Below are 26,954 nucleotides of genomic sequence, written 5' to 3' on the forward strand. Positions count from 1 at the left end.
ATTGTTGCTCATGAGAATTTGTCTTGTTTAGATCTCAACATCAACAAAATATGTATTAGAAATGTAGTCTTCATTTATATGTGAAAAACTTCTTAGTTGTTCCTTCCTTCTTTCTCTCTTCAGGAGGATAGTCCATGTCTTCTCCTAATATCTAAAACCCCTACCTTACTCTTGCACCAGGGAAATAATTTACTGTTGAGCCTGTAACCTTCTTTTTGCAATCTACTGTTCATGCATATTAAGCATGACAGATGCTGCATACACTTTCTCCACCCTTACAGCATCAGCTTCAAGTCCTTCAGAAGGCTGCTTCAGTCCAAAAGTCTAAACTCAGTACGAATTTTCAGAAGGATACAACCTATGGATATATATCTCCTTCAGTATGTAAGACAAACTGCAGATCCATAGAGAAAGGAGCTCTGCCTTACACCAGAGCAGGAGTCCAAAGACTGCTGTCACCTCAGTGCTTCTTGTGCTCTCCAGGTGACTGCCCGGCAGAGCTCAGGTCACTGCCTTGCATTTTGCCCTCCCAGGTGAGCAGTCTCGGATCTGCCTGACACATCAAGCAGAGAAGCCTAAACGAAAAGAATCTTCAGCAATTTCTTAATCTCATTTCGCTTAGTTACGTAATTATGTGAAATTCTTATTCCCTGTACTCTGAGGTTAAGTAAAGACTGCAGTCACTCCAAATGAAGAGTTACCAACTTATAGAAAATAATGAAAAGAGCCTATTTTAGCTGTTGGCCATCTTCTTGATATCCATTAGAACCAACACCTTTTCCATTTTTTTTTCCTTTTCAAATTACTAGCACCAAGCTCTCAGGTTTTCCTCACACAGAACTAGAGAAAAGAGTTTCCCCTTTTTTTTTCAAGATTCTTCTTCTGCAGCATATGATTTGCTCGAACAATGCTCTCCTCAAATTGTTGTGCAGAAATTTGTTTGGAGGCTCATTTTGAGACCAATACAATTCTAGAAAGAGATTGCATATATTTTAGCAGTAGTCATTCATAAACAGAAATGTCTTTTTCATTAGGCTTCTTACAATAGGTTCCAGTTTCTATGCATGTATAAAGTAAGAGATAATCCCTGGCACCAAACAGCCAGAAATACAAATTCAGCCAATGCTGTAAAAAAACCCCACTATGAATGTATCTACTTCTTCTCTTCCATCTCACAAGCTCCAATCAGGGTATCAGTTTAGAAAATTTCTCTGAAAATATTCAACAGTGGATTCAACAGTGGGCTACACTAAATTAGCACTACAAAAAACTGAATATAAAGATCTTCAAAATCAAAGTATTTTTATGCAAAATTTTTGTTTTATTCTTTCATTTAGAATGATTTCTGTACAGTCATAAAAATAGGATTTATATAACTGAAATATGTGTAGACTGGTAACATTATTGGAAAAGACAAAAAAAGGAGAAAAGGAGGCAAACATGCAAAAAAGCATTACAGAAATGATTTGCACAAATTTTCATAAAGCCTGCTACCTCACCAAAATAGCTGAGAAATCATTTGCAATTACTATATTTAGATGTTTGACAATGTACATGAGTACAGATGTACATAGGTATAAATGTGATTTTTGATATTGTTTTCCTCCAGCTCATGAGCCCCAAGCATCCAGGAAAGAGTGACATGCTTTGGATTTCTGAACATTGCTAGAAAGTATGACACAAATGATATAGTATGATACAAAAGTCATAGAGTACCCTGATAATATAGTCATAGGCTTCATTTTTTCATCCTACATTGGAAAATTCCTGTAGTTATGTTGAAATACTGTCAGTACTTGACAAAACTCTGCCACCATGTTTATTAATTCAAGGAATGTGTATAGTTATCCCATACACATGCATTTTCTTTGTAAGATTGGCTGTCTATGATGCAGAGTGCTCATTTAATACCATACAGGGGAATGTTTACTGATGTCTTCCAGGGTGTCTGGTTATAAGAAGTACAAAATATTCTCATTTGGAAAGGGTATGGGAATGAGGAAGGATGACACCTGCTCAGCACTACTCCTACAGAAGCATTACTCCCACATATAGGATTTGCATAGTAATAGAAAAGCAGTATTTGCAGGTTTTTATTTACCACACAGGTAGCTGTGAGGTAAAGATTATTGACCAAAGCACTGGGAGTAACAAACTGGAACCCATGTCTCAGCTCATATTTTCATTTGCCATAACTATGAATTCCAGTTGCAGGTCTTAGAGCACTGTTTTTCTCCTATACTCACTCATAAATGTTCACTTCCATTATTGCTACAGCAACAGGAATACTCCAAAAAATATCTCAAACATTAGATGATTAATCATTTAAATAATGAAATGATCAGCTTCACACTATTGCTCCTATATGAAGTTGTATGTATTCTCTGGTACCCACAAAAGACCAAAACACTGCCCTGGCAGAGCAAATTTCTTTAGGTGTACCGAGTGTGATTCAGGGACATTTGACCAACTAAAAAGTTTTTGAAAAATATTTTCTAGCCAGTAGTCCAGGTGCCTGTTTGGCTGATGTTCTTTGCCACTACAGCGTAGGTCATAGCTTCCTGCTTCTGAGAATTAATTCAGCAGAAATTGCCACTGCTTTTTTATATCAAAGAGATAAGATTGTAAATTATTTCTCAGGAAAATGCATGTCCAATTTAAACACTTTCAAAAATGAGTGGTACTACCTACTGTTAAAAGGATATGGTTATTTTAAATCTAAACTTACTCTATGTCAAAGAATTCCCTCCCCGAAACAAATGGCCATCTTGCATACTCAGATCAACAGCAACTCCAGTTTTTCCAGCTCAGATCAGCCAAAGTCTTCAGACAGAACTTTGCCTTTGCAGAATAAAATCAACAAGAAATCCAGAAAGCCATCCTGCAGTTTGGGCAGTGTCTGGATTTAACCCCTCAGGAAAGCCACATCTGATCAGCCTGGACTGCAAAGTCCTCTCTGTGTTTCTTTCAAGAGGGAAGGGAGTGGGGCAGGGGCTGCAGGAGCTGCATGCCATGGTTCCTTCTTCTTATTAATTTTCCTGCAGTCTTACCCAGCTCCTCTCACTGCCAGACTACGAGCACATTAATCCTGTATTTTCTCTCCACAATTTGCAAACATATAAGAAGGGGATACTGGCTGTTTGGCCGTGTGCTGAGCACATTTTCAGTTGTATGAGGGGAGAAAGACTGGAGAATTTAAAGCCTGATCCCGTACCGGGTGAATCGTTCCTCACTGCTGCCTTTAAATGGCAAACTTCAAGCTTTTTGGAAGAGCCTGGGTATAGGAAAGCTGCAATGCAGTAATTTCTTAGCTTCCCATCTATTTTTGTACTTCACTTTCTAAATTATCCTATTATATAAACCAAGCTCATCCCTACCCACTATTCAGCATCCTTTATTTCATATTTGTTTTGTGGGGTTTTTTCCCCCCCCACTTGTTACTATATCTTTTCTGAACATATTTTTGCCACTTTGTAACTTTGGGGACCTTCAACGAGTACATAATCTCATGGATGTTTTTCAGTCCTCTCTAAAATTTTCCTCTATTGTTCATTTCAGCTTAAATATTTTGGCTGCTTTCAAAGAATTAACAACTAACAGCTCATACTGCCATGCAGAGTATTCTTTTTCCATACATACCCAGCAGTTTGCCCAGTTTGCCCATATAACTAATAATGCATGTCTAAAAATATATGGATTTCAGATTAATGCAATTGATCCACTTACGGGATCCAGTCAGTCTGTTTATGTTTAAATATGTTTATATGTTGTTATGTCATCTGGGTACAGCTAAATTAACGATACCCACAGGGCATTGTCAGGCCCCAATTACTTGAGTGCTGCTGCTGCTTTCCTTAAGCTGAGTAAATCGCCTGTCTGTGTTGCAGTGCAGAGAGTGGAGATGATGTATTGTAATGCAGATCCCAGTCCTGTGCATTAGCATAGCAACTGAGTGTATGAAGCCTTTATACTGCGCTAAATTAAAAGAATCAGCTTCATTCTCATGTAAAACACAACTAATAATTACATTGAAAAGCCTCCAATTAAAGCCCTATCTGAAAGCTTTCCAGACCTGCAGGATCCCAAACAAGGAATGGTCAATGTCAAGCAAAAATTAAATTAAAAGGAATGTGATAAAAACCTTAATTAAAAGTGTGTCAGAATAAATACACCTCACTTTATGTCCTGAAGCCCACTGAATTTCAATATGACAGAGTGCCACTGGGTGGGAATATCAGAGTTTCACTGCTGCTAGAGATTCAGTGCTGCTTCTCCAAAGCCCTTTTTAGGCTTGCAAGTGTCCCCTTTTGCATCTTGACTGTCTCTGCAGCCAGGGGCAAAACTGGCATCTTGGAAAACTTATCTCTGAAAAACCCCAAGTCTGCAGGGAGCCTGTGGAAGGTGGCAATGAAGGGACTCAGGTCTCAAGTGCTCCCAGCTCCTGGCAAACAAACTGACCTAGCAGTGCCATCTGCATTGGCTGCGAGCTTCTGGGCAGCTGCTGAAGATAAAACAGCAGTGACAGCGCTGGCCCTCGCTTTGCTCTGCATCGGGATTCAATCTGCAAATGAGCAACCAACTGTAGGTGGCTTAGCCACTGAAATGGGCTTTGGTTCTGCACCCAAACAAGAGCAGAGGCACCCTAAATCTAACCAGCAACAATCAGAACAGCTCCAAACTGTCTTGAGAAGAGTGGACACTACGCTCTCTCCTCCCAAAAGAGGAACAGAACAAAACCATGCAAAATTCTCCACAATTTTCCCCCCTACCGATAAGCTGCTTTTCTTATCTCAGACTATTCTTAGGTGGGACACATGGTTTTTTTTCAGAATTGTATCTTGGATACCGAGGAAGAAGGCAGGAGAATCACAGAACCTATCTGCAAAATATGTGCTGCAAAGAGCGTAAGCCATGACAGCCTCAAAGTAAAAAGAAAGAAAGAAAAAAAATGCAATTAAACAAAGAGAACTAAAGATCAGATAGGTTTTATTTAGTTATTGCTCAAAATTAATAGACTAACATGACTGAAAAGCACTTCCATTTCCACAAATTGGTGTTTTTTGCAAACAGATGGGTTATCTTGATAATTTTTTGATAACCAAATATTGACTAATACAGTGCCCTGTTACAAAACCTACCAGAGATGGAATCTCCAAACTAGAGGCAAAATACTCTGAAAAAAACAACCCCCAAATCATTATAGCACTAATTACTTTGTGATTTCATCTGTGTGTCTGTGTGTCAGCAGGAGCAAGAAAGAGACTGCTCTTCACAAAGATAATTCTATCACAACAAGACCTATGAAGATATTAATGTAAAAGCTTCTCATTGTCTGAAAATCCTTTGCCATGGCAACTTAAAATCAGCTGCTTCCAAATGACTTTAAAGTTTAGCCATCCCTCTTAACCCTTGAGCTCCAGACCTGGTATGTATACATTATCTCTACAAAGACCTGCATGATGAGCATGTCTATTTGCCCTGCAGGGGCAAGTTATCATTTTGGGTCTCATGTGTTCTGCTGTATCAGGAATCCTGTATTCAAATCACTCAAACTCCTGCACACCAGCTCCCAGAATGGCTGGGGTGCTGAGATGTTTTTTGCATTACAATGAAGCTGTCTTTCACCAAACTGTATTTTTGTGCTGCTTTGCACTTGCTGGCAGCATTGATCCTCTTATCATAGTCAAGGATATTTGATAAGAATTATCTGATTCAATGGGAACTTGAGACAGTTTCAGCTACAGATGCACCAAAAATTGCTCTGAAATCTACAGATTCTCCTCCATTCAGTTGGTGAGACTGAGTACATGGCTAAGTTGAAAAAACACTCTGTTACAAATTTAACCTGGAGAATTGTGCACCTCAATTTCTGTTATTATAAAAAAGGGCAGAATACATTTTCAGCTATGAGTTTTTAAACTGTGTTGAGCTAATGGTTCTCAGGCTTGTGTATCACAAGCAGTGACTAAAAAAGTTAACCCCCTTGACAACGTACCCAACTCAATGAATTTCATAAAAAGTGCTTACCATCCAGTGTTCATCCACTGGATGAACAGGATTATTTCTGGATTCTTTCTCCGGGGATGGCAAGGAAGAAAAATATTTAAAATTATACTACGTGGCTTTGGGGTGATGTTTTTAAGGGCATGAGCATTATCACACTGACCAGAGATCTTAATGAGGTACAGTCATGACAAAAAAAAAACCCAACACTCTCAGGGAAGAAAGGCATCTGAGCACAGATTGAAGAGAGGAGGGAAAAATCAGGAACTTCAAGATTTAGTATTGTTACTGCTGCCACAGTATCACCCAAGAGGCCCCTTTCAGCTGAATATTGGCTCTATACAACATGAGGCAGTCCTACCCCACAACAGAGATGATGTGATTGCAAACAAAGGCACAGAGAAATGCTTCCCAAGATCAAGTTTAGCCAAATACCCTTACATATGGGGAAACAACAAGTTCCTAGCAAATTTGGGAAGAGTTAACCTTAAGGGTCAAAGTAGAATTTAGGGTATACAGAACAACATTGGTACATCTCAGGTACTGAAAAGAGTAAATATGAAAAGACCTTACACATCCATGTTGCAGGGCATACCCTGTCATTTTTTTCTGGAAAAAATGTGTTTTTTTCTTAAATTTTCAACATCACTTCCACTGACCATACCCATTTGGTCACCCAACATCTGGAAACTACCTCACTCTTCTAAACATTTAGGGATATAAAACACCCTTCAGATCCTTCCAGGATGCACTTTAGTTGGCATGCTCACCTCATTGCTTAGCACAGAGACAGACTGAGAGGTTGTGACCAAGCTCAGCACAAAGTACAGCCCTTGCATGCTTGATAAAAAAAGGTTACTGTCCCTGGAAATAAAGAAGGTGGTTCTGAGGACTAAGCTTTCATGAGCAGAATGTGCACCAGGGAAGCAGGAGCCCTGGTCCCTTTCCTACTCACTATTAGGGAATTTAATACTCTGCCTCCTTTGAGCATTTCTACTTGAGCACAGTCTTGGCCAGTGGTTAGGATATTAGACCCTTTTTTCAAATCTTGACACAAGTAAATGAGAAGGAAAAGATCCTGGGATGAGAAGGACATAAGGTGGGAAATGTGTTGACTTTACAACCCCCTGGTCAGGACACTTCAGTGGATAAGGACAAATTAGGGTCTCTAGTTTGTGAGCTTTTATTTCATGGGATAATGTAAATATTTGACATTAGGAAGTTCTGAGTTAAAACCCACCCCCAAAACATAGACTAAAATGGGAACCAGAAAATAAGATTTCTTCAAAGGCTCAGAGCAGAAGCTACTAGTAAATTAGTGATGTTCCCATGCCAGCTGTATTTCCACTGTCTCATGCAACTCTACTTGCAGAGCCATTTGTAATACTAATGTTTAGAGACTCTTTGAGAAATGCTAGTGATGATATTTCTCAGACAAATACAGCTGAATGTTTTCTCTTGGGTTTTTTTTTTGATGCATTAGCAACTCCTGAGTACTTACTAGTCAAAGCTCTCCCTTTAAATACTTTTATCACCTAGCACTGCATCATCCAGAAATCCAGAAATCAGCTTTTGGACAAAGAGCTCAAGGGAGTGAGCAATATGCACATTTTTCTTCTGAGTGCTTCTTCTCAAATTTGTCTATTTGAGTCAGCTGACATATGGTCAAATTCAGATGCACTCTGTCATTTCCATATTGACTGCACATCTCACAGACACAGGTAAGCATTTGCTTAAGCCCTAAAATATCTATGAAGCCTCGAGTATTAGGAGGTATTTATTTGAATTAAAGTCCTCCAATTCATTGAAAAAATCCAAACAATAACAGCTACTCTGTGCTGTCAGAGCTGTGTGGAAGGGTTTTGGTATTACTGAGACATCAATCTTCTGCTTTTCAGTTTAGCAAGGCCTGGCCCTGCACCATGGATTCAAGTGGAAAATCAGCCACTGTGACCGACTGAATAGGGAAAAGTTGGCAAAAGTACAGTTTACTGTGTAGTTAAAATGTATTAAATGCATTTAAAAGCCTAAGCATGGATGGAATTTTCAGAAGTACACATCTAAGCAGAGAACTAGTAAAATTCTCAACTGTCTTCTAATGCTGTATCTCAAGACATATACATTACTTTTAAAAGGCAGAAAATTTTTTATGCTTCTATTTTTAAAATTAAAATCACTGTTTAGAGAACTTTAGTTCTCTATTTTACTTTGTAATTTTCTTCCACGGTTAAGAGCAATTTTTTTATATTTAGTTATCAAATTTGTCTATAAAAAGTCATCAGCCTCATAAAAATAATTGAATGCCTTGGGTTTTTTGCATATGCAAGAAGACAAATAAAGATGTACCAATGGTCTACTCATGCTTGGAAAAGATAGAAATCCAAGATTCCTGTCACCCACTAGAGTTCAAATTCACTAATGGTCCTTCTATGAAATCAAAATGTTAGCAGAAATTTCTCATCATTTCAGCAAGGCTTCTCTTGTCCAACATTATCTTTAATTTATTAGCACATTATCTATTGAGCTTCATACCCATAGCAGTAGGTCTGATATCAGCATGTGCTGTCAAATCCACTGATGTAAAGTTTGAAAATATGTATTTGAACCCATCTTAATGCCTCAGCTTACCAAGACTTTACAGAGCAAAAGGAAGGCTTTATGTGGATTTAGTGTGGCTATTGAAAACCTTGTGCTGTTCTACAGCAGTTTTATGACCACTGTTGAAACTGTGATGTGATTGTGTTAGCTTGTCTGGTCTGTGGTGATGCATAGATGACAACTTCCTCTGTCTTACAAACTAAACATTTTTGCCTTCCTGGTAGCTTTCATGAAATTTCTTACAAACACTTTTCATTCAAATTATTTAGTTTTTTTTTTTCCCATCTTGCTAAGTATCTTCATGTATCATGCAAACCTGAGTAAGTCATTAAGTGATTCACTGTTGCTTATATATGGTATTTCTTTCTTTCTGGTTACTCTAATCGCTGTTTTTTCACTTTAATGTGACTTGCAGTTCATGTAGGGATATGGGCTATTCAGACTATTTTATTATACTCATGTAAAATTCGCAAAGGAATTGTTGACACAAAATAAAAAACACAAATAATGACAGGCAATGTTCCTTGTTTCCTAGAGAAAAAACGGTGGCATTCATTTATGCACAAGCAGAACAAAAATCCAGTCAACACAGTATTTCAGCAGTAGCCAAAGCTGTTAACTAATTCTGTGGTCATGTAGATATAGAAACAAGCAGCATTTAAAAAAATCCAAAATCTGAGTTCTTTCACCCTTTACATGATAAAATAGAATCTTCACCTGATGGAAATCAGTGGGACAGTCTGAAAATATGTCTTATGTGTATGTTGTGGAATGGCAGAATCTCACTGTGTGTGCTACACTCAGATCAAGCTGGCTGATGGAGAAGATGGCTTTTACACTTCTGAGAATAAATAAAACTTACTAGAGAAAAACAAAGGTAAAAATAGAAAACTGAACATGAACATTTTTGACCAGAATGTTATCTTTCAATGAAACAACACTAGAATTAATACAGAATACTACTGTTCCATATGGATGCCTGGATCTCTGCCAGAAAAACTGTACCATCTGTCTTTTTACCGAAAAATGGACTGAAATACTATGTGTCACAGGAAGGCTAATTCTTTTCAATATACCAGACACAATCCTGGCTAGCAAAATACAATTCTCAGACCAGCAAGATTAGCCAGGGTCCTCAGACAGGACTTGTAACCAAAGACACTGAAGGGCTGCTTAATTACTGTGTTGTACTTTAGAAGCCCAGGCTGGTGACATAAAATTTGATCACCATTAATGATTCCTCATTAATCATATCAAGCAACAGCTTAGAGCTTTTCTATATTCTCCTTGGTTACCATATAACATCATTAACAAAATTTTAGAGAAGTTCAAGCTCCTCCACCTTTCTCAACAAGCTCAATGCAATAACTTTGCTTTGTCTATAGATGGCAGCACTATCAATTTATTTACTTCACCCTGTTATCAAACACATGAGATAAACAGCCATAAACAGCACGCAGAACACGTGCTTATACAATGCATCTCATTTACTATGCCTGATTGCTGTAATATAAGTCAAACAAACAAAAAAAGCCCCCATTCCCCTAGGGTTTTTCCCATTTGAAACAGATTTCATGGAAATTTAACTCAGTTTCAGGAATGTAATTGAACTAACATTCTATTCTCTCAGACAGGATGTCCCTTGCTTGATATTATGCAGGACTGGAGAGATGCCAAAGCAGATTTGAATGCACCTCAAAGTGCTGCTGAAAAATATCCGGGCTTTTCTAAAGGCAAGATGTGTATGGGAGATAGGTCAGGCAGCAGCACTGTGGCTGAGCCTACTCTTACCTTCCACTTCATCTACCAGGATTCAAGTAGGCTGGCATTGTAAAACAGGGGAGAATAAAACAGCATGTAAACCAAAAAAGCCAAAGTGCTTATCCTGTGAATACTCCATAGAAAGCAAACCTGTGTGCAAATGCACAGAAACAGAATGCTCGGGGATCATGATCTTTACAGAAGTACAATGCCAAAGAGCCAAAATTTGTTTTCTAAAATCAGAGTGTGACTTGGGTTATTCACATTCAAGGTCTCCTGTGCATGGAAAACAATTAAAACGAGAGAAGAGGTAATGGAATGATTTGGAACAGCTCTATAGATTTTTTTAAAAAACGTATTAATTTGCTTTATCCAGGTAACAGAAAGACAGAAAAAAGGCAAAACACCTCACAGAAAGAAAATTAGAATAGATTTAAATATGTCACTAGATTTTCAAGAAAACAAGTACTTTCTTTTGTTTGTTTGTTTGTTTGGATTCCCAAGGAAACACAGTGTAGGTAATAAATCTGTCTCTGTCTGCAGGTCAGCCTGGTGTCTGCCTTCTTTCCATACCTTTTTACTATACTGGCCAGTGTCAATCAAGCTTGACAGGATCACAGGCCTCTCAAGGATATTAAATTCCTACACACTTTGTGAAAGGAGGCAGACAGGTGGAATACAAAGAGCCTATGAAGTATCCCCATATGAGGTGAAAGCTGCAGCATGGCCTCACCTTTTATTACACACCATATGTGAAAGAGATGCTATGGATGTTCGACCTGTGGAATAAAGTTTCAGTTGAAGCATGTATTTTATTAAACATCAAAAATACCCAGTCACATTCTGAAATTTAAAGGAAATCATGCTTTATAATTCCACTGCTTAGAGAACTAAATTTTAAATTACTAGAGGACTACTGTTGGCCTTGGGGTTTTGCCAGCTCTTATGCGATGGAAAATTTCATCAGTGCAAAACCTGCCTCAAGGCTGAAAAGCTACCAGGTCCATAACCCCTGCTACCTCATGGAATCTGAAGCTGAGGACTATAATACCTACACTAGACATACAGCAACTGGAACTTTATAATATTGTAGACATACTAGTTACACAGAGAAGAGTGTGTACTGGAGTACACAGAAGATGTGCTCATATGAATGATTTCATTTATAGAACATAAATGATTGTTTATGCTTTGGTGTGGATTCTCTATTCCATTTTGTTGTGAGAAGAATTCAAATCCTCATCAAAAGGATTTAATCCATGCACAGATTAGACAAAAACAATATCTATCTCATGCTTGAGTCTATTTCATGACTATTTCAGGTCAAAGAACTCAAGAAATTTAGGCAATCACCCACTTTCCTCTGCGGAATACCAGACACATCAACTGAACAGAGCAGCAGATGAAATATTGCTATGGTCAAATGCTGGTTTTCCAACCAGAAGCCAGAGAGTTACTTCCCAGAGTAGATGTTCCTCAACAATGGTGCACAATGGATAGTCTCAGGGAATGGCAGAACCAGATGCCAACTTCCACAATCCAGAATGCAGTCTGGTCTGATAACCTTTAAGCTTGCTTAGCCTCAGTAAAAATGACTTCAAATGACAAAAGCAGAAACCTCTCCAAGGAATACCTTTGCTCCCAAAGTTTTCCAGATTCAGATCCCAAATACCTGATTTGTAAAGTAACATGCAGTTCTTTTTAATTAAACATTCCCCCCTCTATTTTTCAGCCAGGAGGGAGCAGCCTGAATAACTTAGGCTCCAACCAGCTGAAACAATTTGCAGCGCAAGACTTGCTGATGCTGTCACATCTTACATAAGCATTCCTTCACATCCCACATAGCCAGGGCTCCTGAACTTAAAAAAAAAAACAAACTGTTATATGACATGCTCTCATAATTACTTCTTTTAGCATCCCTCAAATGTTGACAAGCACATGATGGTTTGCTGATGGGAAGCAATCGATATAGCAAAGTCCTCCAACCCAGCTTCCTGGAACTTACTGCAGAAATGCATCCTCTCACAGCAAGGTTCTGATGACCCTAGGGCCAGAGGTACTGCAAGGATTTCTGGAGAGGCTCAAAGAGAATTTTGTCCCACAAAATTGAAGTGGGACAAATTGAAGTCCCACAGATTGATCTTGACAGCTGAGATTAAACAGAACCCCTTACTTCTCTAACCTGAAGAAATTCCTACCTGCTACTAAGCTGCAAAGATTACATTTGGAGTCTGAAATCCTTGTGTGTCACTATTTACAAGACACTAATTAAAAACTGGCTCTGCCTACTATGAGATCACGGAGTTTTATAATGTAGATCTGTATCTTCATTTGGTTTTTGACAAACTCAAATCTTGGAGAGAATATGTTGTGACAAAGTTCACAATACAGAGCTCACAAATTCTGCTTCCAACCTTCACTAAAAAGGAAAAAAAACAGTTGAACTTTGCACTGTGTGGGACTCACTACAACAGACTTTTTTTTAGGCATGCTCTGCAAGAAAACCTCTAAATGTTACCCACAGCACGTTGGTCAACTGTGTTACATAACATTTGAATTCTGCAGTCAAATAAAGAAGCTTGTGTCTGTTCACATGCATCCTGGGCAGGTACCATGTGATCTGTGCTTTATTTGTGTCTTTCCTTAATGGAAATAAGGAAACTATTCAATAATTACATTAATATCAGATGTATTGGGATGTTGCAAAAAAACCCCTGCACAAAAGTTATTTGGTTTTAAAGAGAAAAAATGTTGCTATTTGTAAAAGTCATCTCAGCAGAAACAAAAGGAATTCAAGTGAGGAATGAGCAACAGCATATTCATCAACAAGACAGAAAAACAATAGCTTAATAAACAAAAGAGGGAGAAAATCTTAATCTTCTCCTATGGACTAAAGTCACTGCACTCACAATCATAAAATGCCAGGATATGTTTCCTCCATATTAGTGGTTTTATTCTTGCACTAAATTGGTGATAGATCCATCAGTTGAGAGAAACACAACTGGTACCATTGTATCAACAAGACTGGTACAATGGAGGAAAAATCCACATCTTTTGTTTAAAACAAATCATATTGTTAAGAGAGGAGGAAAAAATGAAAAAAAAAAACCAAACAGCACCCTCCCCCTCCCCACCCCCCCCAGTTTCTCTTATATTTAGCTTTGTAAAACAATTAAACAGCTCCTTAGCTCTGCTAAAGACATCAAATATCTAAATGAAAGTGTTGCTTGTGGAGATAATTCACTCATATCCATCTTTGTTTCTCCCTTCAATACATCTGGAAGTTTCTTAGCATGACACACACACTTTACAATACTCGTCTGAAAAGCTCAGTTATTTGGTTTATTACACAGATGTAAAGATACTGTAATGATGATCACAGAAGACCCTCATGAAGACAGGGCACCCTCAGCATTGACTTTCACAGCTAATAAACAAAACAAGAAACTGTAACTAGGAAGTAAACCCAGATAAATTCTCACCTCCACCACACACAAACTTCTTTGCAGGGGAAAAGTGGCATTTCTGGGCCTCACTTTTCCACTTGATTGGCAGGTAGTTTGAGGTTAATTAAATCCTATGACTAACTCAACTAGAACAGGTTGGCTCTAAGGCAACATGACCTGTGCTGGAAGTCAGAAACAAAGCCCAGAGCTTTTCTACCTCATCAAGTAAAGTGAGGGATAAAATATTTGGAGAGAGAATCCCACTGAGATTCATATCACTGTCCTGAGAGACACGAAAGGCAGAAGAAGATAACTGAATGTTGTCACCTCAGTCTCAACCAGCAACAAGATTGTATTGCTCTTCTGTCACCTCAAGAAGGGTAACTGGACTTTTCTGAGTACCTGCATCAGCAGCAGAGGGGGCAGGACTTGACTTTCAACTTCAGTTAGGAAGGTTTAGGAAAACAAATTTTGGAATTGACTAAGGGAAAAATTTTTCATCACTGTTGAAAGATAAGCCTGTCGGTGGAGAGCTTCACATGCCAAATTCATGAACAGATTTGAACAACGATCACACATGAAGCATATATGTAAAGTAATGATAGTGACAAAGAACCAGAAATACCTTTCCTATCTCTCTCCTTTAACTGTAGTATATACACTGTCATTACAGACCCACTTTCTGCACAGTATAGTAGAGGAGAGATGCAATTCCCTTCTCAGCATATAACCCCTGCTACTTTCACAGATAATTCAGGATGAGGATCAAGGGTCTAATTTGTGAAACGTTTCTCTCTATTGAGATGTGCACGTAAACAAGTCACACTTTGGAAAAAGAGACGGGAGGCCTATAAGATGTAATCACATAAAGATCTAACAGGAACTAATCATCTTTGTAGCCCACATGGGATTAGACAAACAAAAAAGGCATGAGGGATTTAAAGCTGCATTTGCAGTTGTTTCTGTTTCTTCAGAAAGTCCTACAAGCTTCATCAAACTGTGTAACAGTGCTAACAAAATGTTCACCCTGCTGTCTGAAAAACCTGTGTGACTTTACACAGTCCTGAAAAGGAAATACCATCAGCTATACTTTTTTCACTTTCTGTGCCCATATAAGCACTGATCTAAACTGTATTTATAGACATGAAAAATGACATTTTCTTTCTGAGTTCACATTTTATCTTTTTCTTGAATCTCATTAAAAACCAAACCAAAACAAAAAACAAAGACATGGGCTGCAATTTCCAGAGAGTAAAGATAAAATAAACTTACTTGTAAGAGAACTGACTAATTTCCCTGAGGACACCAGAATCTATCTACAGTATTTCTACATCCATTTTACAGCCACTTTCATAGCTATGAAATTCTCAAAGAGCTTGGAAACCTAAAGCATTAGCTATCTCATTTTCATATAAGTAATTAACACACACATCTTCACACTTGCTTTGGGACTGCATAATCAAATAAAAAACATACTGTAATTTAATCAGGAAGAAGCACACATACAAACACACACAAAATGCATTATTTAGATGGGGCTATCTAAATAAGAGCATACGAAGTCTTCCTGCTCCCCGTTTTGGGGAAGAGAGGGTTGGGGAAAATCAAAAGCAGTGCCAGAAGATTATGAGTATTGACTGTCAGAGCCAATCCAGCTGGGTGCTGACCTCCTGTACCTTTGGCAATGTGTACTCTTAAGGAGATGTGCACATACAATAAGATTCTTTTCCCTTTGCAAATCAAGAAGCTGTTCAAACAACTCCTGAGCTCAGATGCTTTTTTTAGCACAGCATTTCTCCTAAGGTTTCTCAGATCAATGCCTACAGGTTTTGTACAACTTTGCTAATAATCAGCAGCCACAGACTCTTTTTCCTCATCTTAAGCATAGAAGAAAACAAAAAGAGAGAGCAGTTTGACTCTGCTTCATTGTAGGAATTGCAAGATTTGATGGTTCATCTAATACAACACATTATTTTGTGCAATAGCCTGCAGCATATGCTTGAGCGTACTTGTTCCAAAATGGAGAATTACCTGACAACTTCCTCATAATGCCCTGCAATATGAGATTTTATGTATCCTTTAACATAGCTTCTTTAATGAATACACTGTAATTTGGAACATACATTGATATTGGAATTGCCTCCTTTGTGTTTTGTCATGGGGAAGAAGGTGGTTCAATGTGAAAGGTTTAAGCTGGGATTAGAAGAAACAACTCCCTAAGATCCATTGAAAGAGAAACATTCCATACAAGCCTCCTCTTCCCATCCTTAGGAAAGATATCACCAACAAGAACGCTCTTCTAGGCAGAAGAGGAAGATTATAACATGGTGGAGATTTGGTGACTGATCCCATCATCGCTATAGGAGCCCATAGTGTGAGACTGCTTTGCAAGAGAGTTAGATGTATTGCTGTAACTATCTACTGCTGGAAGTTCTGTCAGCGTATTACAGCAAAAATATTGAGATATTAGATGTTGTAGAAATACTTACAGGAAGTAGAGATCTTAAAATATTTGTTGGTACTGATCTCTGATGGATTCTTTAGGATTAGACTAGTTGCAAATGCAGCTGTTGTGGTGGTGGCGTTTGTTGTTTATTTTTACTTTTGTCTTTTAATAAGGCTGTTTCCCCTTAATGTTCAATGAGTTATGCTTACAATATGGCTTAGAGCAAGGCCATGGCACTAATGGTGTATTTCTTTTCCCATAATATTGCATTTGCGTTATCTAGCTTTTAAGGTTTCTTATGTTTTAATGAAGTTATTAAAGTGAATACCCTGACTGCATAATTCATGAGCATTCACTCTGTCTTCAAAGAGCTGGTTTCTAAACAATTTTTAATTTTTAAATTATTTTCTAAAACATCCAACCAAGCCATTGAATTTGAATGTGATCTTTAACATAAATGTCTAATTGTAGGAAACCAGCTTTATTTCTGCTGTAATGCCATTTGGTCCCCAGAGACGGTTCTGCTTTATAGTATTTTCTTGGCAGATACAAAGAGGTCCTGTGTATTTTCTATTCATAACTCATAAATATTGAGATTAGCTTTCACAGATAATGGACTGGGTTACAGGCCACTTTCCCTTCCATTGTCTTATCTGCAGTCTTCTGCAGAAAGAGGAGCACGTGGATCCAGCCACAATACTCTTCTCCTTGCAGTTCTTCCTAAGCATTAATTTGGCACAAACAGGTACAGTTTAGGATCTGCTATAATATTTGCTACTTGGCAACAGTTCTTAAGGCAATACCTGAGCTCATGCCAGCTGGGGCATCTCCTCCCTGCTGAAACTCAGGGTCTGACCAGAAGCAGCGGTGAGAGGCAGCAGGGCTGCAGAGGTAATAGGAGGGAACATTGCTTGCTACTGGGATATGTTCCTGCTAATTAGATAGACTAAAAGCTAAGTATAATAAAATAATAAACAGATAACAAAACAACATTAGTTTTCAAAGATTTTTATCAGGAATAAGACATACTGAAATTAATCCTGAAAAGATGATAAGCTATGTTAAGGCTTACACTTATCAGCTACTAAGAGATGACTTTTTGACATGAAACAGTACTCTGACAGTAATACATACAGCCACTGAAGTTCTTAAAGAAGGCTTTTAAGATGAAGGGTCTGAGTATCTGAACACCCATAGCAACAGTCTGTCCAGATGCCAGCCTCAGTCTCTTCTGAAGGCTCAGATGGAGAATGCTTTTCAATGTATTCAGGTAATTTATTTCAACAATTGGCATAGTCAACACAAGGAAAGCTGCTAGAAGTTGAATTTAAAGCTTTTATTTGATATTAGGAACAAAAATACATACAAATGGAGGGTATGGCTAAATACATAGAAATCTACAGACCTGTGTATTAATATTGGGAATCTTCCTATGTAATAAAAAGAAGCACCTTATTTATTGCACTGACTACATTTAACTGCTAGTGAGATGTGCTGAGGGTTAAACAACCATTTTTATTTTAGAAAATATCCAAAATATTTGGACAGTTACTTGGGAGTGACTGCAGCTTCGGAGCCTGGGAGTGAAGCAGCTTCAAAGCAAACTCGTTACAGAGGGGAGCAGCTGATCTTGGCCAAAGAGGGTTCCTTTTACGTTTTTTTGTGTCTCTCTTTCTAAGAGTTTCCCTCTGGCAGGGGAACATGAGGAACCAGGAGTGACAGAGGAGGCCCAGGTAGCTCTAGCAAGTGTCTCACAGGTGATCTGGGTCCTGACAGAGCAGCAGCTCTGTAGCAAGTGAGCCCATCCACTCCCGGTGGTGACTGATGCCTCCAGCCAGCCAGAGGTGGGAAAGAGAGAGGTGGCTGCACAGACCACAGTCTGTGGGAAATGCCTAGAACTTTCCTACGGGTCAGGGACTGGAGGCAGTCAGGCATGTAAAAGGTGTACAGGAGTGGAGGACCTTTTTGCAGCAGGTGGTGGAACTGCAGGAGGCTGCGGGACATTCGGGAGGCAGAGAGGGAGAGAGAGAATTTTTTTTCAGATAGATGCCGAGGGAAACCCACAGCTTAACCCTAGAGAGCAAATATATCTGCCAAACAACAACACAAAAAGGAGGAAAGCAAACAAAGAGGAGTAGAAAGTAGTTAAGTCAAAATCCCAAAGGAAGAAGAGGCTCCCCTGCAAACGTAAGATGCTCCTGCAGAACTACTCTACAGTTCTGCAGACTGAAGGGAAAGAGCAACCCATGCAAGATAAGTTGCCAGAGCAGAGGAAGGAAGCCCACTCAGCTGCCTGTATAACAACCACTGCCCAGAATAAATAGTGAAGGGTAACAGTGGTGGGAGAGATTCCCTTTCCAGAGGCACTGCAGGACCCATCTGCAGACCTGACTCACTTAGCAGAGAGGTCTGCAGCTTACTGGGGGCTTGAATTAAGGACATAACTCACAGATTGCCAAAACTCATGCATTCTACTCATTACTACCCACTCTTACTATTTCATGTGGGCACCAATGATATGGAGAGGAGTAACATGAAAACTATAAGGAGGGATTATAGAGCACTGGGAGCAAGCAGTGAAAGACTCAGGAGCAGAGGTAGTGTTCTCATCAACCCTTCCAGTTGAAGGAAAAGAGCAGGAAAGGACAGACAGATTGGTAAAGTCAGTAAGCGGTTGAAGGAGTGGTGCCATAATCAGGGCTTTGGCTACCTCAACCATAACCTCATTTTGATAAACCTGGTCTGCTGAGGGCTGGTGGGGTCCACGTGTCAGACAAGCAGGAAAAGTCTCTGTCCAGAGGCTGGCCAATTTAATTAGGAGGGCTTTAAACTAGGGAGGCTGGGGAAGAGGATCCTCAGTTCATCCCACATCCATCACAGTGAGGCCAGAACCACTAACATGCTCTGAATCTGGAAAAGAATCACAGGCCAGCAGGAAAGCATGTGTATGGATAGATGGACTGACAGTAGGACTGCTTCAAAGGCAGCATGACTCAAATGCCTCTGTGCAAACGCACAAAGCACGGGGAATAAACAAGACAAATTGCACATGCCTGCCTGCCCTTCAGGGCTATGGTGTTATTGGTATCACTGAGATGTGGTGAGATGGCTCCTGTGACTGGAATGTGGGGATGGATGGGAATAAACTGTTTAGGAAGGACAGGATAGGCAAAAGAAGAGGGGGTGTTGCCCTCTACATCACTGATCAGCTGGAGTCCATGCAGCTCTGCCTGTGATGGGTGAGGAGCTGACAGAGACCCTATGGGTCAGAATTAAAGGGAAGTCAGGGGCAAGTGGTATCATAGTGGGGGTCTGCTACAGACCGTGACACCACCACAGCAGGATGACCAAGTGGATAAGGCCCATTTAGACAGACAAAAGCTGCTTTGCACTCACAAGCCGTGGTCCTCAAAGGGGACTTCAGTCACCCCAACATCTGCTGGAGGGACAACACAGCAAAGCACCAGCACTCCAGGAAGTTCCTTAAGTGCATTGATAACAACTTCGTGCTCCAAATGGTAGAGGAACCAACCAGAAAAGGAGCTTTGCTAGGCCTTGTTCTCACCAACAGAGATGGGCTGATAAGCAATGTAAAAATTAATAGGAGACCAGGCTGCAGTCACCACGACACTGCAGAATTCAAGTTCAATGCAGAATTCACTGGCTGGATGGTCACATCCATAGAGCTGTGACCAGTGGAGATGTGTGATGAGTGGTGTTCCTCAAGGGTCAGAACTCGGACCAGTGCTGTTTAACATCTTTGTCAGTGACATGGACAGTGGAATTGAACGCACCCTCAGCAAGTTTGCTGATGACACCAAACTGTGTGGTGAAGTCACCACGCTGGAGGGAAGGGATGGCATCCAAAGGGACCTTGACAGGCTGGAGAAGTGGGCTCATGCAAACTGCATGAAGTTCAACATGGCCAAGGGCAAGGGTTGTACCTGGGTTGGGGCAATCCCATGCATGAATACAGGTTGCAAGGAGCTACGTTTGAAGGCAGCCCTGAGGAGAAGGACTTGGTGGTGGTGTGGTGGTGGATCAGAAGCTCAACATGAGCCATCGATGTGTGCTTGCATCCCAGAAAGCAACTGTGTCCTGGGCTGCATCAAATGGAGCACAGACAGTGGTCAAGGGAGGTGATTCTCTCCCTCTGCTCTGCTCTTGTGAGACCCCACCTGGAGTGCTGTGTCCGTTTCTGGAGTCCCCAACATAAGAGGGACATATAGGTCCTGGAAGGTGGCCAGAGGAGAGCCCCAGAATGACCAGAGGGCTGGAGCACCTCCTCTATGAAGACAGGCTGAGCAAGTTGGGGTTGTTCAGCCTGGAGAAGAGGAAGCTGAGAGGTGACCTTATAGCAACCTTCCAATACCTGAAGGAGGTCTATAATAAAGCTGGGGTAGGGCTTTTTACATGGGTGGTGAGACACAGGAACAGGTTGTTTAAGGAATTTGTGGCTGCCCCCTCCCTGGAAATGTTCAGGGTCAGGTTGGATGGGGCCTTGAGCAGCCTGGTCTAGTGGCAGATGTCCCTGCCCATGCAGGAGGGTTGTGTTGATGATCTTTAAGGTCCCTTTCAACCCAAACCATTCTATGATTCCATGAGACTAAATTCCCTTTATTTGCTCTAGGACCCAAGCTACTAATTCACATAGACATTTTGGGTGAAGGATACCCATTAAGCCATGTAGCACAAGGTTACCAAATTCAGACAAATAAAAATAATTTCTTCATGGCTTAAATTCCTACATATCACTTGCCAGATGTCTGATTCATTAAAAATGCATTTGAATATAATTTAAATAATTAAAATGCCATTTTAAAACATGCATAATTGTTTGCCAGAGGCCCTTGCTCTACAGAAGTAATAATTTCGACTTGTTGTGGTGACTTGATGAGTTGTGGCTGAATATTTCCAGAATTTGAGCCAAGATTTGCTTTAGTCACAGCCTGACATTGCAATTAAGTTTAAGACCTGGGAGTTTATTGCTCAGAGAGGTGATCTGGTTTTGTTACAAGTAGTCTAATAAATTCAATGATTACTCTGTTGCGTTTTATTGTCTGTTTCCAAAGTAATTTGTGCTTGGCTTTTGACTGCTAATAAAATTTATGGAAAAGTTCAAAATGTTGGAGATCACACTCTTTTTTGCAACTGTAGTAACCAATAAATGAGATATATGCACTGACTAGCAGGATTAAGGTTTCACCAATAGAAGCCCTGCAGAAATGCTAGGAAAGGCAGTAGAAGTCTCAGTCTATTTTGATCAGTCTCTTGCCTTTGATACTTTTGTAACTGGGCTATCTGCACAATAAAAATATCCATGTTAAATATCAGCAGGCATTTAAGTCCAATTGACCACAGTTATGAAGTTAATGAATTTCTAAATAGATCAGAAGTCTAGTAAGCCACAGTGACTGGTTCTTTGTATTGGGACTGAAGAGAACATAAATATTTAACATAAAATATTAAAGCTTTCCACATCTCTGAGGTGCAAAGGTATGGCTTATATTTACTATTAGGAGTAATACTCAAGATGTGGAGGGAAGCAGCAAGAAGGAAACTGCAAGGTTGCTTGCTGCTGTGCTGTGGATGCTTCTCAGTGCTGTTAGACTTTCTGCAGGAGCCTGGACTTAGCATCTTCTTGACATTTGGACTCAATGATCTTGAAGATCCTTGCCAACCATGGTGATTCTGTGCTAGCATTCTTTCTGCAAAGCAGGTAACCTCCACAAAGAGGCACAAAGAGAAAGCAAAGCCCTTTCCAAAGATCTGTTTTTCCAGCATCTTCTCAAAAATAGGTGAGAATAACAAAAAGACTTTTTGCCTGTTTTTGACAAACTTCTATGATTTCTCCCCCATCTGTAACAGCTACGTAATTTTCACCTCTTCCTGACAGTAAGTGCTGCTGTGTATGTAGGTAACATTCAGTTTGAGATCACATTTGATTGTTAACATTTTCCTTGCAACTTCCACTGCAATGCAAAATGTTCAGTTTTTCAAATTGAAAAGCCGTTTTAGTATCTAGAGAAAATAGCAAAACTAGTGGGGAAAGCATTCACTAATTGAGATAAAATCCTGTCACCTTCATTACCTCTTAGCAGTACCATGCTTTGAGAGCAGGTATTATTTAGTGTGAATAATGACAACAGAATCTCAGATTGATTTCAGAAGTTATTTCTGCATAATTTATTCAAAAGATATATTCCCTAACTAAAGATACTGGATCCACTTTAAATGAACAGTATTTCATCTGTAATTACTGCCTCAGGAACACCGTACTAACTGCCATTTATCACTGTCAGTGACTTTTGAATTCCTGCTACAATCATGGTATCCCATTGGGTTTGTTTGTCTCTGAGAGAACACGATGTTTCTAGTTTGGCACGGCCCTAAAAAAGGAGAACAAAACCTGTCATCCCCTAGAAATATTTTTAAATGTTCCCTGTGTGCTGCAGCATGTAGAGGAGAGTTCCTCAGAGTTATTTTCAACACAATGCATCCCATTGCCCCATTTGAAGTTTGTAGAAGGTCTTCGGTTTGTTCATTAGTGCTTCCCCTTTCTTTTTTTATGAGCTGAGTACCCATTATCCATCATATTTCTCACAAAGCCTAGAAAAGAATATAGATTCTTTGGCTCTTAGAGCTACTGTAAAGTCAAAATCTCCCACATTTCCTCATTATGAGACTCCAATCTTTCTTTGGAAAACAACTAGGAAGTAAATGTGCTTAAGAACATTAATTCACTATTGGTTCAGTACAATACCGGAAAGAATTAAAGATTTGTCCTAATCCAGCGCCCATTTTAGACAAGGAAAATTCAGACCTGATTGAGGTAATAACTACAACAATATTTTGATGTCTCTGAATTCATTATGCCCGTTGCCATGCAGAGGTAAAAAAAATGACGACTGGTTACTGGTAAGACACTTTGTTTCTTCACATTTTGTGAAGGTCCTCCTTGCTTTTAGCAAGTTGCCATTTCTCTGTGTATTTTGTATGTAACATCTTGTAGTAGGTATTATAAGAAAATAAAAGCAAAAGACTTTTTTCTGTTCCTTGCTAATTCAAAATCAGCAATTACATTGTCTGTGTATTAGTGATGGCTGTAGAAGTTTTCAGCTCTAGAGCTGTGCTGGAGATACCCTCATTCTCAATGGTCCCTTTTAAACAGAAGGTATACAAAATAAAATTCTCCTGGAAAGTCCTCTCCTTATAAAGCATCTTGTTATTTAATTTGGTATCAGCTAACTGGCAATTTAGAGAGTAATTCCAAAAGTAATTCCAAACACAGACAACAAAAGCCTACACCAAGGCTCCACCAGGTTCCTGAGACACAGCCCTGCCCTAGAGACACAGCCCTGATGTGCTGACTGCATCCTCCCTTAGAGATTACACACACCATCTCACTCAGGGTGTGTACAGCTTTACTATCATTAAAGACTGTAAGGACTAGCACGTGCTGAGTATGTTGGAAATACCAGCCTCATTGACTGCCCCAAGTTCATGACCCTCATTTTGATTGCTGGTGTACATGCAAACACAGAGGACTCCTTGCTCTGCACACAGGAGCAATCACACCTGAGTCCTTCAGATGCAGAAACAATTAATCCTAGCATCTCAAACAGCAGTCAGCAGAGTGACCTGTGGTGAGTTCCTCTATTATGTATTATCAGTAACGTTACATGGAAATGTTCACATTTTGTGAGATTAAACAGACAACAGGAATTGTAGTCAGAATTTTGTCTCTTGTCTGAATAGTCTCTATTTATCTCCAGGTAACAGGAGAGAAGGAAAGCAGAGAGAGCTTGCACTGTCATCTGACTGTTAACTCTTCAGACCCTGTCTTAGAGTGGAATGTAACTTATAATGAAATCCTTTTTTTAAAAGCTAGAAAGAGTTCTGATATAGTCTGTCATGTCCTATCCTTCAGAAAACAAAAACTGCATTTTTCAGACAGCAAACAAGAGCACTTACCTTCTCAACCAAAGATCTCCAAGAGAAAATGAGTTTATTTTCTGCCTTGCAAGCCTGCAAAATCCACAAGCAGATTTGTTATGCACATACCTGATAGTCCACCAACATCCATCTTCTTCAGGTTCTTTGCCTCCAGAATGACGACAGTCAGTTTGCCAGCAGTAGGCACATAACGGAGGGAGAAGCAGATATCACCCAGTTTTTCTTGCTGTAAAAGCAAACGGGACATGGTGTTAGATTTTAATAATTTTTGTTACGTTTTAGTAATTTTTGGTACCTTTTAAAATGTGATTTGGAAAGCCCCTCAGGAAAGTAACAGGACTGCATCTCGAACTCCTTCTATAAACAAAACGTTCAAAGGAACAATATGAGAGATCTGCTTCAAGTTGCCCAGGCTGAATCCTTAACTACCTCAGATCTGTTGCAGCAACTCAAGTCCATGGCAACTGCTGTGTATGGAGCCAAATGACAAGATTATGTGCTGGCTGCAAAGTAAGTTATACTATCTATGGGTATATATAAATGGGTACACACAATGTAGTATACTGAATTTCAGTCCTGAAATAGTCCCACAAATACTGTTTACCCTTTAAACCAAGTCATAACTGTTTTTGTGGGTTTTTTTCCCTTCCAGGTAGAGTTTCAGTGGAAATCAATTAATGCACTTGTATAGGCAACCAGTAGGCTGTCTTCCATAGAACAGTAGCATGAGTCTTCCTCATCACAGTTTGTCACAAAACCAAAAAAAGTATATAACACGCAAAGCACAAAATATTCAGTTTAAAAAAAGACTTGTCTCCTATCTGACAGGCAAAAACCCAAAACCAAAGGCAGGCATAGACCAGGTGAGCACACAGTGCATCCCTCCTCACATCAGGAACAGTTAGGACAATTTAATTTTTACTTCAGCCTTGTAGCTATCTAGGATCCTGCCAAATGCAACCTTTTGCAATTCATTGCCTGGTACCTTCCTTAACAGTCCTGGCAGAAGGAATAGCTGAATTACATTCATAATTACAGGAATATTTTTAAGGAGAAATGATAGGTTTAAATTTGCAGACATAAGAGAGAGAGAAAAGGCGGAGAGCACTGCTTCAAAGTGATCACTAGGATGATCCAAGCTGCTTTCTTCCTTCCTTTCAGGCACAATGGTTTCTCCAGAGGGGCAACAAGGTTGCTTTTGAGACAAGAAGAACCAAGTTGCACCGAGCACTCCAATAGAGCATTTCAGACAGCAAAGAATTACTCTTTCTTATGACATATGTTTGTTTCCACAATTTATTCTGGCAGTAGAGTATAAAGTACATTTGTACAAAGATATCTCTTTGGTTCCATTTTTTGGTCAAAATAAACTGGAAGGTTACACGTGTGAAAGTTTTGAGGATGTATCTAAACTTTTTGTTAAGACATTAGATAATTTTTCATTGGAAATTTTTTTACACATCTTTTTCCCTGTACCACAAATGCAAAAAGACATAGAAAATGCAGAAAGACATGGAATCCACCACGTTAAAAGAGCCAAGGGGAAAAAGACAAAATCTAAACCTTACCTAAAAAGCTTGGAGAACACTACTGAAAACAACTGGCTCACATAATCATGGATGTAGTCTGCATTTCCTAGAGAAAAGACAGCCCTCGTCCTAAAGACTTTATCATCCATGTAAGAGGAACCAGGCTTCCAAGTCATTTAAGAGAAACTGAACTTTATCCACTAAGCCAAATTTTCAGCATCAGTGGCAGTTCTACTCTCAATAGCTCTTACTCACAATCACTTTTTATCCAAGTTTCATGCCAGATACTCAGCTATAATTCAGAGTTTATAGCTTTCTCCCTTATAAAAAGGTGTGTCGGCTACTTCCTTGAGTATGTGGAATTTTGTTCCCAGTAATGGACCACAGTAGTATATATTAAGAGCAGCATCATGTAGTTGTTGTTTCTTTTAATTTAAAAAATCTCAGAAACTGCAATAATAATGCAGTACCTGTAAAATGACAGCCTTTGAAAGGATTATTACAAGTTAGGAAGGAGAGCCAAGGATTGTAATAGGTTGTTCTCTGCAGAACATCAGCTCAGCCATCACCAGTGGTCAGAAAACATACAGAATAAGCACAGTTATGTATCATTTGGAAATGCTCAGAGAGAACACGACAAAAATAGCTGTGATGTCAAATGTGTGCATCACATAAAAAACGCAGTGAAGAGTGCACATATGCTATTATTTTGAAAACTGATGCAGTTATAGTGTCCTCCTCACCTTAAAAAGGGTTTGATAGAATTGGAAACAGATTTTAAGAGAAGCAGCAGGATCAAAGATATAACACAGCTTCTGCAGAAGGGACAGCTAAGTAGATTAGGACTCTACAGGCTGGAAAGGGGCTCACTGGGGAGCAGTACCTTAAAGAACCTTATCTGTTCCAGAGGGATACAATGACATTGTGACCTTGCTCAAAAGATGCAATCCTAGTATCAGAAAATTTACATTTATAACTTGTATCTAGAATAATCTAAGATGTCTTTAACACCACAGACTGCACTTCTATGGAAGAACTTCCTATTCTTCCCTGTCTGCATATACTGTTACAAATCCCAGCATAGACTCATATCATGGAACTGTGGATTTCAGCTGTACAGTCTGCATAGCAATAGTAGTGGGACAGCAAAATGTGCTCCTGTTTGGATGACATCTGGTTTTGGATGTCCATACTGGCAAGGGTAATGGATGAAGT

At 39.5% G+C, this 26,954-nt stretch overlaps 1 protein-coding gene across 3 annotated transcripts in view; it reads right to left on the reverse strand.

The window, feature by feature from the left end:
• Nucleotides 1-26,954, reverse strand: part of SYT1 (synaptotagmin 1) — a 338,121-nt gene that overhangs the window by 31,029 nt on the left and 280,138 nt on the right. For all 3 annotated transcript variants that reach the window (XM_071766359.1, XM_071766352.1, XM_071766370.1), the window contains one exon: nucleotides 24,319-24,436. In XM_071766359.1, the coding sequence (XP_071622460.1) occupies nucleotides 24,319-24,436 (118 nt within the window). The remainder of the gene's footprint in view (nucleotides 1-24,318; nucleotides 24,437-26,954) is intronic.

This window comes from Heliangelus exortis, chromosome 1 (assembly GCF_036169615.1).
Source record: "Heliangelus exortis chromosome 1, bHelExo1.hap1, whole genome shotgun sequence".
Taxonomy (NCBI): Eukaryota; Metazoa; Chordata; class Aves; order Apodiformes; family Trochilidae; genus Heliangelus; species Heliangelus exortis.